This window comes from Stegodyphus dumicola, chromosome 4, assembly GCF_044657685.1.
Source record: "Stegodyphus dumicola isolate Sdum_Otavi_A_Nest chromosome 4, ASM4465768v1".
In the NCBI taxonomy this organism is placed as follows: domain Eukaryota; kingdom Metazoa; phylum Arthropoda; class Arachnida; order Araneae; family Eresidae; genus Stegodyphus; species Stegodyphus dumicola.
In genome coordinates, this window is record NC_140771.1 from 213,484,992 (window position 1) to 213,504,430 (window position 19,439).

General features: G+C 30.0%; 1 protein-coding gene across 1 annotated transcript in view; it reads right to left on the reverse strand.

The window, feature by feature from the left end:
• The window catches only part of LOC118192733 (uncharacterized), an 84,449-nt gene extending 65,257 nt beyond the window's left edge, over positions 1-19,192 (reverse strand). The window contains exon 1 of the mRNA XM_035363740.2: positions 19,037-19,192. Coding sequence (XP_035219631.1) covers positions 19,037-19,038 — 2 coding nt within the window. The 5' untranslated portion in view covers positions 19,039-19,192. The remainder of the gene's footprint in view (positions 1-19,036) is intronic.
• Positions 19,193-19,439: the final 247 nt, after the last annotated feature.

Sequence of the window (19,439 nt, forward strand, 5' to 3'; positions counted from 1 at the left end):
TTAGGTCTCAACGGACGTGCAAGTACACAAAAGTAGCGTAGTTGTGGTTTGTAGTATCATGAGCACTTTTGCGGAGAAAGAAGGGATCACACGTTTTTTTCATAGGTCTGTATAAGCAATAAAACATTATACTAATTTGCCCATGCGTATACGTTTTCATGGTCCGGATTAAAGGTGACCTATTCATTAGCGAACTCGTTAAAAGAACAGATTCACTTTTCTGAGCGAATAGATGCTGATTTGTCAAAAAAGAGCGGCAGCTGTTTTAGAACTCACCCCGCGAGAGCTGCTATTGAAAACTCGCCTTGAAAGTTCAGTTCCTGTTTTTGGAGAGAAAAAAAATCTTTGTTTTCCTATCTTAAGAGCGAGTTTAATATTTATCACTTCCCAAGTTGTTTAACATTCCTTTATTCTAAAATTTTATAGTTGGTTCTGTGTAGAAAGGAGATTTTGGGGAATTTCAGAACTACAGCTAAAAGAAATCAGTTCAGTATTCTAGCGGTTCAGTTGAATTGATTCTTCCGATCCCATTGCTCTTTCGATTCTTTCCGTTATTCGCGCGATTCCTGCATAACGATCTTGAATCACTCCAAGGTTATTATTAGTGGGCATCGTTGTATTTCATTGTGTTATAGTTATCATGTGTCAAAGATGAGCAAATACTTTAATAACAGGCCGGAAAGGATTTGTTAAGCTCATGATGCCGGCAGTGCCTTCGCAAGATGCGATGGTGCTTGTGTGATGGTACCCATATTGTTTATCAGCATGCGATGGGATTAAGGGAAATTTTTTAACAAATTGAAATTTAAAATATCTTTTACAGTTTATTTCGTATTTTTTTACTTTAAATAAGCCATAGACAAAGAACACGAGGTCGCAACGGGTTTGTATGAAGGCCAACCAATGAATATAAAATATGCAGGTACTTTTCTACATATTCAGAGAATATTAAGAAAAAAACATATTGATTTATAACTAAGCATACATTTTTATGCATTTTTATTTTTATTGCGAGTACTGTTTTATCAAAACAGTAATTAATTAATGCATACTTAATGTGAGATTTGAAATCTTGACTGTTCGTTCGCGATTATTTCAGTCAAATTTTGGTGACGACTCACTTGCAGCAATCTAATATGGAATGTAAATTTTCATCATTAATTTGTTATCGATATTTATTTGTCGTGTGCTTCATTAACGAAAACGTTGTTCCACGTGAATATGTGGAGCCAAAAAAAAAGCTAAATACTTTTTGTTATAATCCAGAAAATTATTTTTCAATTTATCCGCGTTCAAGGAACCGTAAAATATCGTTAAGTCACTTGAATGACCATTAATTCATTTTAACAATTAATTATCTGGCTGCAAATCAATAAGTTCTAGTAAAATCTGAACTGGAACATACTGCAAATTAAAATTAAATGGCATATTTATAAATGACAATATTTTTCAATATTTTCAAAATCTTAAAATCATTTACCAGATTTAGCATGTAACTTTTCCATTGTTTTTCTACACTGAACAAAATAATAATTTCTCAAATTCTCTTGTCGTGATTCCAATGCTGGAAAGCGATTTAACTGTTTCTCTTTTAAATTTTTAACATATAAATTAAGTATTGTCATAAATGTTATGATTTTTGACTACATATTAATCAGTTCCTCGTTATTAATTTAGAAGTCAAACAACAACACTTCCTCGTTAGTTTATAATTTATTGCCTATGCCACCAATAAATATTAATTCTGCCTTGTTTCAATTGCATTGTATCTCATCTAAAGCAAAACAACAACAGTAAGAAAAATTCAATAAAAATTTAGTGAAAGTGGAAATGTTCTTTTCCTAAGCTCTCTTTTCTGAGCAATCTTTTTATCTCATCAATATTAATATTTCATTGAGGTAATTTTTGAATTAAATTTACTAGAAATGATAGAGCTATATTCTTCGGAGGATGTGTATGCTTTTTTTGGATATTTGGTGTTCTCAACATAGATTGCCGTTAGTATAGTCATGTATGTGTATACCCATGCACAGTGTAATAATAGATGCTCACTCGTATTCCTGATTTAGCTAGTTTGCGTACAAAATCGAGGAAAAAAAGAGATGAATATGTCGTAATATAGGATTTCATTACGGATTAAGCCGCATTTGGTCCGCCGGAAAGCTTTTGCCCACACTTGTCGTATATATTAATCATTTATTTCTTTAATTTTCAATATAGTTTTAATTATGTTAAACCATCGTTAAAAGAAACCGCGGAAACTGGAACAGGGTTTAAGATTCAGGGGTAAAAGCAAAGTTTTCATTTCGAAATATCTTTCTTATGGAATTATGGTGGGCAAGAAACGGAATGAGTTCCAAAGATTAGAAAGTGCTACTACAAATTGTACTGCATGTGTACCATCAAGCAGAGAATTTTATGTTTAATAGATTTGTAGCAGAATACCGGGGTCACCAGTCTTTCAATGTGGGTATTGATGGAAAAACGAAATCGAAACTAAACACCCAGAGCATTTCATAATTTAAATAAATGCTCATTTTGGTTTAAAAAGAAATAAGATATTTATTTTTATAATTTTCATACTTATTTGCAACATATTAGTTACTGTTTTGAGATAAAAATAACACAGCAAGCTTTTCAAGAAATAAGCTTATCATGGAACACTCCGAGTAAAAACGTTTTTAAGTCAATTCGTTGCTCTCACACAACGAATCTTAATAACTATGCAAAAACATTACGTCATGTTGCCAATTAAAAAATCTTAATAATTATATAAAACATTAAATTATGTTCCACTACAAGTGATTCAAGTGTCTACCTGTACACGGGTGGAAAAAAAAGACCATAAGCTTACTGTATATATGATTTAAAGTATCTGAAATACGAGAATCAAATTACTTCTTAAATTTTAAAAATGGTAATCAGATAAAAGAATTTTATCTATCAAAATCTTATGAAAGCTTTGCTTTCTTTTTCCCCCGTCCTTCCACCGATATTAAATGCAGATTTTCTAGAATTCATCAGAACTTTCAAAGATTTCAAGTCAAAACTTAAGCCTATTTCATGATTTTAAAATTATTTTTTTAATTTCAAAAAATCTTTAATTTCAAAAATATTTATCTTTAATTTCAATAATTTACCGCTTTTTGCAGTCTTTCGCAGAAATGGCTGAAGTAGAATTGGCGCAATCTTTACCAGGCCTAATCAATATATTATGAAAGGCGAATGTATTATGCCTTATGTAAAGGGCATAATGTGTAGACAAATAATTTTAGTTCTTGCTTATTTAATAGATACAAATTAATCGTCATTTAAAATGAGGTGTGACTCTGACCTTAATACAGGAATTTCTTGCAGTACAGTTTAAATTAAAAATGAGCAGACATAGCAATATCCATTTCAGTTTACCAAGATTTCGAATCAAATTGTTAATATAACCCAAATAAAACATAACGAGCTGGTGTAACGTGAAAAGTTTCTTTGGCATCATTAGCTCAATAATCATCATTTACAGGAACTATTTTCACGCACACCTAGATTATAACAACTTTCACTGTAGATGATAGATTTGACTACCGTTGCGTCAGGAAACGGTCGGAATCTGCATTCTCTGCGTAGGCGGGCAAATCGACCTCAGCTTAGTGAATCACCTTGAAAAGCATAGGAACCGAACGTATGTCGGCCAATGGTCTCAAGCATGATCTTGATCCCATTTGTCGAGACCACAAGCCGTTAATTTAAAGAAAGGTCGTTGGAGTAGTGCCAACATCTCCGTAGGCGTTTCCTCTGTTCTGTCACGGAACAGATAGGCAATCGTTGAGTTCGTCACAGCGATGAATATATATTATATTCTCAGTTCTTTTTTATGAAAGAGAATTCTGGTACATGTAGAGCCGTAAATGGAAATAAAGCAGTGAGCTTTTCCTGAGAAATGGTATAAATAATTTAAGCATTTCGTATGGAAGAACTGTGATAAGAACAAAACATTAATAAACGCGAAAGAAAAAAAAGGCTGAATCAAAGCTACAATCTTTTGAAACAGTAGTCAGAAACCTAAGCTTTGTATAGCGAAGAATCGATTTTTTAAGAGAAAAACAAAATTGTTTTTATGTCCGATAATTTCAATTTTATCTTTTCTGGAAGACTGCCTTGGATACTGAACTCAGGCAGATAAGTGTGAAAAGGAAAAGAAGAGAAAACAAGGGTTTTGTCTGTGATATAAAAAAATTAATTTATTCTACATTCTGAAGGATTATTAGTCCTTTTTTATATTAAATATATTTCATACTGTAATCGAGATCGGTATCGAGTTCATCTTGATGGAATGAGGTTCATCATGCTGGAAAAGAGATAAAAATTCATGAGAAATGGAAGCTAGCTAAGTTTTATGAGTTATTGATTGCAATGAACTGGGACAAAAATCCAAATGATAGATCCAAAGAAAATAAACCTGAGGACAATATCCGAATGTAGTTAGATAACCTTATTACGGTAAAACTTCCCTTCCGAGGGCTGTTTACTCATTAATAAACGATGCCTTGGTAGTTGTTTTTTCCTAACCGAAGTGGCTTATATTTTTATTACTCTCGAGAAAAATTGTGTAACCTAAGTATCTTTTATGTTTGGTTACTGGGATCTGATATTGAGAAGAAATATCAATCTCGACTTTAGCCAGTCAACCACTGATAGGCAGTGTTCGAAACGGATGTTCCCATTTTTCAAATACGAAGTAACAATGTCTCAATTTTTGTTAAAACTTGCATGTCTTACTTTTTACGCATGAATTCACAAGATATCGAAACCACTATAGTCTGTTGCTTCAGAACAGATATTTCAAGGTCATTTCTCCCCAGAACATGGCTCATAACTATGGTAACGACTGCTGCGGACAAAAGGTTCGGCCTTCTAATTTGCTTAAGTAATCTAATTCCCTTTTATCGGTGATGGCAACGCACGTTATAATGCTGAATGAGACAGAGTAGTTACAACCTTGAAATGCCTATTTTAAAGTAACAGAGTATAGTCATTTAACCCTTTAACTGTCAAGTTATTTTGATGATTTGAGTACACAAATTGTTAAATTTTTTTATTGGAAAAACCAAATGTAGCCGAAATAAACATCTCCCGATATATATTCGGGTATGACAATACGATGCACTCAAAAAAAAAAAACAAAAAAAAAAAAAAAATAATTACCCCGAGAAATACTCGGGCGTGACATTTTCGAACACCATATCTCGGGCATGACAGTTAAAAGGTTAAGACTTATGTAATGACTTTTAACAATGTCAGTGAAAATACGTATAGTTTGAGGAGAATTAGAAAAATATTTGGAATACCATATAATGGGAATTTAGAGTATCTGTGTATTTGAAGGCAAAGCAACTGTCTTAACGTTCTTGATTATTAAAGCAAAATATATGTACCAAACATGTTTAAAAATAGCTAATCATTCGGAAAGGTAAATCAACAAACTGATAAGTGAAAAACTAACAATGTCAGTGAAAATACGTATAGTTTGAGGAGAATTAGAAAAATATTTGGAATACCATATAATGGGAATTTAGAGTATCTGTGTATTTGAAGTCAAAGCAACTGTCTTAACGTTCTTGATTATTAAAGCAAAATATATGTACCAAACATGTTTAAAAATAGCTAATCATTCGGAAAGGTAAATCAACAAACTGATAAGTGAAAAACTAACAATGTCAGTGAAAATACGTATAGTTTGAGGAGAATTAGAAAAATATTTGGAATACCATATAATGGGAATTTAGAGTATCTGTGTATTTGAAGTCAAAGCAACTGTCTTAACGTTCTTGATTATTAAAGCAAAATATATGTACCAAACATGTTTAAAAATAGCTAATCATTCGGAAAGGTAAATCAACAAACTGATAAGTGAAAAACTAACAATGTCAGTGAAAATACGTATAGTTTGAGGAGAATTAGAAAAATATTTGGAATACCATATAATGGGAATTTAGAGTATCTGTGTATTTGAAGGCAAAGCAACTGTCTTAACGTTCTTGATTATTAAAGCAAAATATATGTACCAAACATGTTTAAAAATAGCTAATCATTCGGAAAGGTAAATCAACAAACTGATAAGTGAAAAACTAACAATGTCAGTGAAAATACGTATAGTTTGAGGAGAATTAGAAAAATATTTGGAATACCATATAATGGGAATTTAGAGTATCTGTGTATTTGAAGTCAAAGCAACTGTCTTAACGTTCTTGATTATTAAAGCAAAATATATGTACCAAACATGTTTAAAAATAGCTAATCATTCGGAAAGGTAAATCAACAAACTGATAAGTGAAAAACTAACAATGTCAGTGAAAATACGTATAGTTTGAGGAGAATTAGAAAAATATTTGGAATACCATATAATGGGAATTTAGAGTATCTGTGTATTTGAAGTCAAAGCAACTGTCTTAACGTTCTTGATTATTAAAGCAAAATATATGTACCAAACATGTTTAAAAATAGCTAATCATTCGGAAAGGTAAATCAACAAACTGATAAGTGAAAAACTAACAATGTCAGTGAAAATACGTATAGTTTGAGGAGAATTAGAAAAATATTTGGAATACCATATAATGGGAATTTAGAGTATCTGTGTATTTGAAGTCAAAGCAACTGTCTTAACGTTCTTGATTATTAAAGCAAAATATATGTACCAAACATGTTTAAAAATAGCTAATCATTCGGAAAGGTAAATCAACAAACTGATAAGTGAAAAACTAACAATGTCAGTGAAAATACGTATAGTTTGAGGAGAATTAGAAAAATATTTGGAATACCATATAATGGGAATTTAGAGTATCTGTGTATTTGAAGTCAAAGCAACTGTCTTAACGTTCTTGATTATTAAAGCAAAATATATGTACCAAACATGTTTAAAAATAGCTAATCATTCGGAAAGGTAAATCAACAAACTGATAAGTGAAAAACTAACAATGTCAGTGAAAATACGTATAGTTTGAGGAGAATTAGAAAAATATTTGGAATACCATATAATGGGAATTTAGAGTATCTGTGTATTTGAAGGCAAAGCAACTGTCTTAACGTTCTTGATTATTAAAGCAAAATATATGTACCAAACATGTTTAAAAATAGCTAATCATTCGGAAAGGTAAATCAACAAACTGATAAGTGAAAAACTAACAATGTCAGTGAAAATACGTATAGTTTGAGGAGAATTAGAAAAATATTTGGAATACCATATAATGGGAATTTAGAGTATCTGTGTATTTGAAGTCAAAGCAACTGTCTTAACGTTCTTGATTATTAAAGCAAAATATATGTACCAAACATGTTTAAAAATAGCTAATCATTCGGAAAGGTAAATCAACAAACTGATAAGTGAAAAACTAACAATGTCAGTGAAAATACGTATAGTTTGAGGAGAATTAGAAAAATATTTGGAATACCATATAATGGGAATTTAGAGTATCTGTGTATTTGAAGGCAAAGCAACTGTCTTAACGTTCTTGATTATTAAAGCAAAATATATGTACCAAACATGTTTAAAAATAGCTAATCATTCGGAAAGGTAAATCAACAAACTGATAAGTGAAAAACTAACAATGTCAGTGAAAATACGTATAGTTTGAGGAGAATTAGAAAAATATTTGGAATACCATATAATGGGAATTTAGAGTATCTGTGTATTTGAAGGCAAAGCAACTGTCTTAACGTTCTTGATTATTAAAGCAAAATATATGTACCAAACATGTTTAAAAATAGCTAATCATTCGGAAAGGTAAATCAACAAACTGATAAGTGAAAAACTAACAATGTCAGTGAAAATACGTATAGTTTGAGGAGAATTAGAAAAATATTTGGAATACCATATAATGGGAATTTAGAGTATCTGTGTATTTGAAGTCAAAGCAACTGTCTTAACGTTCTTGATTATTAAAGCAAAATATATGTACCAAACATGTTTAAAAATAGCTAATCATTCGGAAAGGTAAATCAACAAACTGATAAGTGAAAAACTAACAATGTCAGTGAAAATACGTATAGTTTGAGGAGAATTAGAAAAATATTTGGAATACCATATAATGGGAATTTAGAGTATCTGTGTATTTGAAGTCAAAGCAACTGTCTTAACGTTCTTGATTATTAAAGCAAAATATATGTACCAAACATGTTTAAAAATAGCTAATCATTCGGAAAGGTAAATCAACAAACTGATAAGTGAAAAACTAACAATGTCAGTGAAAATACGTATAGTTTGAGGAGAATTAGAAAAATATTTGGAATACCGTATAATGGGAATTTAGAGTATCTGTGTATTTGAAGTCAAAGCAACTGTCTTAACGTTCTTGATTATTAAAGCAAAATATATGTACCAAACATGTTTAAAAATAGCTAATCATTCGGAAAGGTAAATCAACAAACTGATAAGTGAAAAACTAACAATGTCAGTGAAAATACGTATAGTTTGAGGAGAATTAGAAAAATATTTGGAATACCATATAATGGGAATTTAGAGTATCTGTGTATTTGAAGTCAAAGCAACTGTCTTAACGTTCTTGATTATTAAAGCAAAATATATGTACCAAACATGTTTAAAAATAGCTAATCATTCGGAAAGGTAAATCAACAAACTGATAAGTGAAAAACTAACAATGTCAGTGAAAATACGTATAGTTTGAGGAGAATTAGAAAAATATTTGGAATACCGTATAATGGGAATTTAGAGTATCTGTGTATTTGAAGTCAAAGCAACTGTCTTAACGTTCTTGATTATTAAAGCAAAATATATGTACCAAACATGTTTAAAAATAGCTAATCATTCGGAAAGGTAAATCAACAAACTGATAAGTGAAAAACTAACAATGTCAGTGAAAATACGTATAGTTTGAGGAGAATTAGAAAAATATTTGGAATACCATATAATGGGAATTTAGAGTATCTGTGTATTTGAAGTCAAAGCAACTGTCTTAACGTTCTTGATTATTAAAGCAAAATATATGTACCAAACATGTTTAAAAATAGCTAATCATTCGGAAAGGTAAATCAACAAACTGATAAGTGAAAAACTAACAATGTCAGTGAAAATACGTATAGTTTGAGGAGAATTAGAAAAATATTTGGAATACCATATAATGGGAATTTAGAGTATCTGTGTATTTGAAGTCAAAGCAACTGTCTTAACGTTCTTGATTATTAAAGCAAAATATATGTACCAAACATGTTTAAAAATAGCTAATCATTCGGAAAGGTAAATCAACAAACTGATAAGTGAAAAACTAAAAATGTTCAGTACAAAAACAGTAATTATAAAAAAAAGATATTCAATTCATAATTTGTTGAAATTTTGGGACTAGCTTTCCCTTTCATCCACATATTTATGACAGAATTTGGTCCATATTTATTTATTTATGAAATACTTTTCCTACCGTCTAAACATTTCAGAGTTGTACATATAATACAAGATTTAAAATATGGGCTATATCTGATTGCTGAGAAGCAGTGCAATATATGTATTCATGAGACCCTTTTAAAGAATAACGCTAACTCAATTAATTTTAGCATTTAAAGTCCCATAGTATTAAATAATATATAAACAAACAATTAAATAAAATTATTTATTCAAAGTACCACGTGTTCATAAAGGTAAAAATGTTTAACTCACATTATGTATTTAGATTCAAGAAAGATACGTACAATTTAAACTACACGACAAAAAAAGAAAACGCTTTCACTTAAGGAGAAAATTTGTTTCGATAATAAGTTTTATTTCCACCAGCATATACAATAAGAAACAAATGACTTTGTTATTATCAGGATATTTTTTCACAGGAAAAAATAAATAAATAAAAATAAAAGAAAAGTCTGAAAGCTTTCAGTTTTTATATTACTCCTAAAGGGGCGTTTTTTTAACGTTTTGTGTGTTACCTTTATTTATTAAATATCATGTTCTTCGCAATTAAACCATAAAATTCCACAGCAATATCACAAAATATTTAAAAGAGCATATCTTTAAAATTTCCCATTCACATTCTCGCGCGCTGTAGATAACAATGTCCCCCCCTACAGTATTGCCATTGCTCGCTTTGAAATCTTCGAGTTTCTTAATCGAAAACTCATAAATGTTTTACAAAAATGAAATAGATAATAAAACAAATTCAAAATTCCAAATTTGGTCTTCCAGATGCCCATATTCGGGTGGAGACGTACGTTATTCGAAATTTGATAGCTCTAGGTACCTTTGTTTTATCACAATTCCAGAAACATACAACCATTTATGCAGATTCTTCATTATTTAATTTCTTTTAATATAATCCAGGGCAATATTTAGTGGCAACAATTTAAAAAGGTGATTCGCCACTTATAGTGAAGCAACGTAGAAATTCCAAAAGGAAATTAATAGCCCTTTTGGGCTAAAACTGCAAGAAAGTTATAATCGGTTTATTAACTTTTCATTAAAAATTCATTCTAGCATTTACCGTGTAGAGACATTAGGTATTTTTTGGAAGCAAGAGAGATGAAAAATTAGCAAACGCTTTTGCCGGGAATCGAACCACGGACCTCTGGAATACCGACCAGCGTGCAGACCACCACACCACGAAGGCATGCCAAGAAGGTGGGAGAAATACCTTATAACCGTTTAGACAAAAAAACCAATGCAATTTTGCCAACCAATGCAACCAATGCAAAAAAACCAATGCAATAACAATTTTTCTTGTTAATTTTGATGAAAATGAAACTTTTATGACTTCGCTTAACCTTTAATTACTGCCTAATATAAAGGAAGTCACACTTCGTGTTCCATAGAAAAGGAAAATCCTTATTTGCAATGTGTATTTAACCCAATCTATACATCTATATTATCAGAACAGTTTCGGCATAGCTTTCTGGTGAAGATAATACAAAAGAAGAAAATGCAGGTAATAATAGCAATAAAAGGGAGACGGAAAGAGGTATAGATTTTCGGGAAATATTTGCGCTAATTCCTCAAATTATGATATGCCACCGAAGTTAACGGTATCAGTGTCATATTGAACAAACGCAGTAATCCTTTATCTACGGTATTTGGAATGCGTAAAACAATTCAAATACACTCTTACTATGCATAAGTGAAACAAGTTGAAAAGAAGTAAAATCAAAAACACGCAAGATGATTTCTCCTTTTCCGTTTCGTGACCCCAAATTTCTTTCATTTCCCTCGGGCCAAGCAAGTAGAGTAACGTCATTGACCTAAATGGGATTAAGAGCATGAAATTCCGATCCATTTTTGGATAGTGCATTCCGCTGCTTGTCAAAAATAAATTAAATAATGGACTTTTTTTAGCAGTAGGAGACACTTAATTAACATTAAGAAAAATGATGTCCATAAATACTTTTAAAATTTTTGCTTAGTGCGCAAAAGTTTAAATATTACGAAAATGAATTTCATAGCATTTACTGAGCAAAGATTTTGAAACTTTTCATTTGATAATCGAAATTAAATTAGTATTAAAAATATAAGGAGTTTAAGTAAATAGCCAGTTGAGGTTTATTAAGATGAAAGTAATCTTACGCTCACTGTGACGAGAAATAACTCATAGGGATGAATGAAGATTTGAATTTCGAATTTTTATTAAGTGCATCTTGCCACTGCATATACCAATTTCATTGATTACAGCATCAGTGCTACGATACGATAATATCTTATTCTCTTGGGAGAATGATGTAGAACTTTTAATTTATAACATACCCATTAATATTGTAAGATAAGTTACTGCTTCTCTTAAGGTGTATGTCTTCTTGTATATTTGAGTTACAATATTATATCGAATTTATTCATTAGCACTTCATACTTGTTTTATTTGCAAATAAACTGGAAGAAATAAGTCTCTACATCTGCTAAATTAACGTATCTTTCAAACAGTTTAATGCGAAGAAAAATTATGATTCTAGATCATGATCCTTTCGCAAAATTCTTTTTATTTCATTTACATTTTGAAATTTTTCCACGTTCGTTTTATACAATGGTATTCATAAAGACTACAGCTTATTTAAAGTTATTAATTTTTAGTTTGGTATTATAACTGAAAACTGTCGTTCTGTTATACTGAGGTAGAATCAGCGAAATTATGTTGACACGTGGAACTCAGAAGTATGAAATAATGCCAAAGCATTCTTTTATTAAAATAACTTTGCCTGAAGATCCTACCTTAAATAACTTGAGCTCATTTTTGTTTACTTTGCTCATTTTAATTGGGAACTGTCAGTCTATTTTATTATATATTTATTTTAAGCTGACGGTATTTTCTCCTGTGTAATCACTCTGTTGTGAATAATAACTTTAATTCGCTTCATTAAGTACCCCTTTTAATATTACCCACAGCGTTCATGATATTGTTTTCACTTCCTATATTCGTGAAATGTAGGTTTAGTTTTCATTCCACATGAAATTAGGAGGGAGGAACTTCCCTGAATTCGTTTTTCTTTCCTTGAAACTGTTCCTTTCTTTCTTTTTTTTTTATCTTTTTAATTGGAAAGTTTGTGAGTTTTGTTGAGGTTTATTGCTATATTTCCGAATTCTTTCGGACTCGAGAATACTAATTCGCTACAAAAATATATATATTATCATATTTTTCTTGCAATAAATTAGTTCAAAATATTGGCTTTTCTTAAGTAATATTACATTTCAAACGTTCCGACAATTTAATAAAATGTTTCCCAGTGAAAGTGCAGCAATAAATGAGTTTCAACTTTCAAGCTTCGCCTTTATTTTAATTACTTTTTTGCAAAAGGGCTGTTTAAATTCCTTCATGGTAATTAAGAGGAATAATATAAATTAAAAATTTTGAAGTTGGAATACTTTTCGGAGCAGTAAAATAACTTCGATGTGACCATAATCCCTTTACCAATTATTTTCTCAAATTTATATTAAAATATGTATTTATGCTCAATTGATAATTGAATAGAATACACACAAGGCTTAAAGTCAAAAGTCTAAATCTTTTCTCTTCTTATATATATTTATATATAAGAATATATATAAAGCACATTAGATTTATTATTTTTTTATCTAATTTGAGTCACAATATCAAGATAATAAAAATACTACTTTTGGTAAAATAATGCACGCAGCATAATAAATACAGCATTATTACAATAATAGTATAGATACGGCATTATTTAAATAATACATTAATACATACAGCAGAATCTTTATTAACCAGGTCTATACCAACCGAAATTTCTACTAACCGAACAAGCAGTCAATTTAAAGAAATTATTGTTACAATGTAGTAGCAGAAAATGGATGCAATTAAATTCTGTAATATTCGTGAATTCTTTTACTTGTTGGCCTTTTCTTTTTAAATCACCGATGAATCATTCAACGGCTTCCTATTGTGCAACAGCTTCCTATTCATTCCTATTATTCTGTAATTTATTGTGCGTAACCATAAAAGATGTGGTTTACACGAGTTAAAGACGAAAGCAGCAGCAGTGAGACTCTAAGTGACAATTAATTCGTAAGCACATTTTAAAAGATAAAAAAGATCCGAAGGCATCTCTCAAGATGACGTTTCAGAATGAATAAATGTAGAAAACTACAAATCAAGTTTTCAAGTTTAGAGTGACGAAGAAATTATTCCTGCTGTAGATCTGGAGAACAATAAAAACTGAAATGATGCGAATGATGTTGAGGATGACAATGAAACGGAAACGGACAGTGAGAAAATTAGCTATGACAAAACCTTCGGCAAAGCCGTTGGATTTTTAGAGCAACGTCCTTACGCTGCCATGGATTTTTTGTGGATAGAAATGCGAAGGGATGATACAGTAGCTAATAGAATTATGAGGTTGCCACAGGAAAGGGTAACAGACTTTATCCAAAAACAAAATTGTCTCATAAGAAGCGTGCACGAACTTCGCAAGATTTCAAATTCGTGAATTTTGATGGATATTATTTATTCTTTTTTGTTTCATGAATATTCTTGTTCCGAAATAAAATTTTGTGTAGATTATTGAAAGAAATAAATTTTATTTACTAATTAATAAAATTATCATTAAATATTAGCTTTTATGCACTTTTTTTTAGAATTTCAAACAAAAAAATTTATGAAATCTTGTCAAAAGCAAAACTGCAATGATTTAAAATTTAGTTTTTACCTAGTTTCGATTACGTGAGATTGTTACTATCCCAGTTACTTCGGGTAATTGAGATTTTACTGAACTTAAGGACTGCATAAATTTATTTTTACGAAGCTTAAAGTACTCTAGATGAATGGGCATGATATGAATTAGTGACTTAAATACTTTACGTAAGATTTTAAGCATACCATATACTTTTATGTTATTAAATTGAAGAGCATATCGTCATACATTTACAACATGCCACTATATATATATGTATATATATATTATAGATCAGAAACTTGAAACAATTAATTAATAATTATTATTAATGACGCATAAAATTCTTGGACACTATAATTGCATAATCAAGATAGTGTTAAATTATACAAAATTAGTATCTTTTTATACTAGTAAACTTACCAATAGTAAAATATAAAATAATTTAAATACTCCAAACACTTTTAAAGCAAAACTGAAATAAAAGTTGAAAAAAGTTTTCAACAGAGCCCTATTTCTGAATTATGTGTAGATGAAATATATACTATATATTTCTACCTGTATAACAAATATGCAGCTAATGAATACTAATAGAAGACTTGTTTTTGTACCACATGAAATGTATATCGGTTGTCAAAGTGGCTCTTTTAAAATCAGTGCAAATACTGTTGTTGAGACAAAATGTAGTACGCAATATGTCCTATTGCTTGCTCTTTAACTAGCATCATTTCTTCTTTCATATATATGGTAAGGACTATAGCATCAAAAGTTTAAAAAAATACGGCTTTGAGTATGAGGTTTAATCAAAATAAGAGCACTTTAATTAGCTTATAATCATATTTTGTGATAAAAATTTGACAAATGTAAAAATTTAGCCTTGTGAAAAGTCATCCAAATTTTTCCTTAAAAGATAGAAAATGAAATAAACGTCAAAAATGGTAATGCTAATGGTTAAAAAATGCCTGGACATAAATTAAATATTAAGACTGAATAATTCTAATACTTGAATAATATAATTGTATCGTAAATTCATATTTTATCTTCAATCACTTGATTTGTTTTCTTAAATATTAGCATATATCAAACATTTTGCTATTAATAATTCTTTTAACAAAATTGAACTGGTCGTAAAGTTTGATTAGGCAAATGAAATGGGAATAATTGAAAGTTTAAGTTACGGAACTATGTGCTTCTTTAACCCCTTCGCGCCGACTGTCACGTATACGTGCCAGCAACGAACGCACTTACCTACCGGCCGACACGCAGGCGTGCCAGAGGATTGTTCCATTCTCTACCGACTGTCACGTATTTGTGCCAGTACTTTGGAACGTTTTTCAAACTATAATTTCTGCCACAAGATGGCACTGTATGTCCATATGGTTTCAGATACATGTAAATTAGACCTTCTACTCGAAATGAGAGAAGCATGACTCACATACACATGTTTTTGATTATATAAACAAACGGGGAAATAAATGTTTCCGAATGGCGTGATTTATGACGTCTCTTTAAATCGCACTTTATTCGCACGTGGTAGTTGTTTACTGTAAGTAGAGAAGTTTTATCTGCTCTAAAGCGTTGGGTATTTCGGTTTGCAGTTCAGGTTTTAGAAAATAATTAGATCTTGTTAGACGTGAATTCTTTGTTTTTACCGTTGCAATGTTGAAGCGTCGAAAATGTTTAACAGAGCATGAAATAGCAGAAATGATGCAAAATATTTCAGATATTGATTCTGAAATTCTGATATTCTGATATTGATTTTGAAAGATTAACTGAAAGACATTTTCCAAAACTTTGTTCAGAAGAGACTGATAAGAAAATGTGACGACGATGCTTCGTTTGTTCACATTCCCGGAAAAATCCTCCAAAACGGCAAATGAGTTATTACGAGTGCAAGGAATGTAACGTAGGACTGTGTGTAGATCTCTGTTTTCAAATTTTTCATACGAAAAGAGAATTTTAAGTAATATATTTAGTTTTCAGATGTATAATGTTAAAATTCATAAAATGGTGAGTAATTAAAATAAAATGTGTAAAATATGCATTTAAACAAGAAATAAGGTAATTAAAGTATATATATAAAAATATTTATAAAGCATAAGCCGTTTAAATACTCTATAGAGCATTAATAAACAATGAATTGATACTTCGGAAATTTCATGGATTTAGGCTTAGTAGCAAAAAAGCCCCCGGCCCTGGAGAGACGCTCCACTGCCGGCCTCAGCGATAAGCGAGCGTTTTCGCTACCCGGCTCGAAGGGGTTAATTTTATAATGAAACATAAAAAACCATAAATGCGAGTATATCTAAACTTTGGTTTTATGAAATTTAGATCAATCATTGTTAATTAATAACCAGGACGAACTCCAAAAATATTTAATTATGATAATCTAATGATTTAGTAATTTTAGTTCTAATTCTGATGCAGTTGTAAACTACAGATTTACTGTTTGGGTAATTTTGAAACTATAAAGAAAAACCTAAGAGTTTACGTTAATAACAGTTTTTTAGTCAATATAGACTACTGTTTTAAAAAGCAAAAATTAATGCTGGCAAAAAGATGATAATAATAAATAAAAATAATTAATTCCAATAAACTAATAGCATGTAATGACTGCTTTTATCTCTTCAGTAAACTTGTAACGGTATCACAGTTATTACAAAAAGAAATGATAATAATAATAATAATTTAGGAAACATTTTTCAAAACTTAATTTTATTTCACTGATTTTTTAAATATTCTAGAAAACTAAATGTGAAAAATCAACGAATTTTTATTAATAAATGTATTTTACTTAATTTTCTTATTATATTTAAATACGTTCTGATTACTTATAAATTTCCAGAGAGGAATTTTCCCTTAATATTGACTTTTTTTGGTGTTAGTAATATTTATACCTATTTTTTCCTTGCATAGAATGGATATGTACTTCACCAAAAAAAAAAATTAAATCTTTGTTTTTCAATTATTTAAATTTCCGTTTATTTAATTTAAATTGTTGATTTTTTTTTCTTTTATGTATAAGATTTCGTGGAAAAACAGCTGAATGTATTTTACGAAGAAAATTTATTATATATTTCAGTTTTTGGAAGTGTTAAGTATTCCCAATTCTGCAGGAAAAAGAGAATTATGAACGAAATTCCTTAATGAACTTTATTTTGTTGAAACCTCTTTGTGCGATTAAGGTGACATAATTCAATGTTATTGTAACGATAATACCTTGATACTTCCGAAAATGTATGTATACAAAACAAGAATAATATATATGTATACGAATATGTTATGTATACCATAGACTATTTTATGCCCTATTTTATGCCACACATTTCTAAAGAAAATATATTTCACTTATTTCAAGATATTTTCTAAAATACGATTGGTTATTAATGATTTTTTCAGCTATAAATATTTATAATAAATTAAATTTAGGTGAATTTGGGGTGGAATTACATTATCTGTAACAGTTAATTAACCGAGTTTAATGTGTACATTTAAATTTTGGAAAACCAATTTCTCTTCCTTATTAGATGAACTCCGATGATTCGAAAATATTGCTCAGTCGAAGTTTCCCCGAGGTGAAATGTATTTCAAATTAGAGATAATTTTTTTCGATAAGTTTAATTTTATTAACTTCTGTATTCCTTGAATGGAAATATTCGATAATTGTAAATTTTAAGAATAAAATTTCGAAAGATGCTGAAACAGGTTTCTTTACATTTTTTTTCTCGATTAGTGTGGTATCTCGATTTCTTGATCAGTCCTTCCAAAATTATTAAATCAAGTTTAGCACCAGCATTTTTAATAAGGACGTAAGGACGTTAAATGAAAGGAAATCCATACTTTCGTGGTTTTATTAAATCATTAAGCCATCTCCTTAAGCATCTGCACTCTTGCCCTTCGGAGCATTTTAAAATGTACTTTTTGAAAATTATTTTATAAATGCAAACCATGTTCTTAAATAATTCGGATATATGAGATCCTCATTAGATTTTTCGACATTCTGTAATTTTATTTTACATTTTGGATTATTTAACGCATTCTCTTAAGAAATCTGAAAGTAATCTGCTCTGGGTTTTATCATATTGTTTTCGTTGTATTGCTCACTGTTATTGAAGAAAAGTTTATGCTAAGAAAACAAAGGAAACATTTCATTAATTTTCATAAATGCTTACAGATGAACGCATGGCATCTACAATAGGACCACGTGATACTGAACCATTTTTACAGCATTTTCTAAATGCAAATACGATCTTAAAAAGTAAATTGCTTTATTCTCAGTAATTCTTATGCAACAAAATCCTTTTATCATTTTTGTGCGTAGTAATTTCTAGCTTGTTTTGTTAATATAGTATATAGATATCTTAGGGATATATGATTTTTTAAGCAGAATTTGTTAGTTGCTTCATCAGCTCGAATTCTTGAAGAGTGATTTTTTTTATGCTTTCTTCAGTTTCGACTTATTGTGATCTATTGCATAGCTCTGTATTTAAATCTTCAAGAAAAGTTTGAGTATCATCAGCAAAAAATAAAAACGCTACTATAAAATTAATTAAAGTAAAAGTAATGTATAATATTCTTTTTTACAGATTTTTCAGTTTCATGCGTTTCATAAAATATAATTAACACCGATTTTTAAATTAACTGAAATTATTTTATTTTTAGAATTATTTGCACTCAGATTTAGAGTATACCTTTTTTAGTACAGTAACACTTGATTTCACGGCTCCACATTTGTCTTACTTTATTAAAGTTTTTGAGAAGTTTCTTACGTATATGAAGCTAAATATCTCCACAATAAAAAATAATTAACTGGCAATCTATTTAAATAAAAAGAAGAATAAGTTACCTAAAGAGAAAGTGCATGCATTGAATAAAAAATTAACAAATTAATAAGAACTAAAATTTAAATGATTAGATCAAAAATAATTTTTCCCATACTCACATTAAGTCAGTAACATCACCAACAGCTTTTCAACTTGGTAGCAGCTGCAACTGTGAGATTATTTCGACAAAAAAGTCTGACAGTTTCGGTTCTTCAAACTAACGATTCTAACTAACTCGCATTCGCAAAACAATTCGCTGGAGTTTTATGCAAGGCATACATAAAAAAAGGCAAATTCTGACGTTTCCATGGCTACCAGCCCTTGATTCACGAAACTTCATGACATGATCGTCGAATACAGGGGAGAAGTGTGTGTAGGTGGGGTGCATCGCTTGACACGCCCTTGGAAGTTGATTATGGCAATTACCAAACTTCGAATCAATGGAAATATACGCTAACAAAATGGTACACCGGACTAAGTCTCTTTTATACAAGAGAGTCTCTTGAGGCCTTGGTCTCCAGA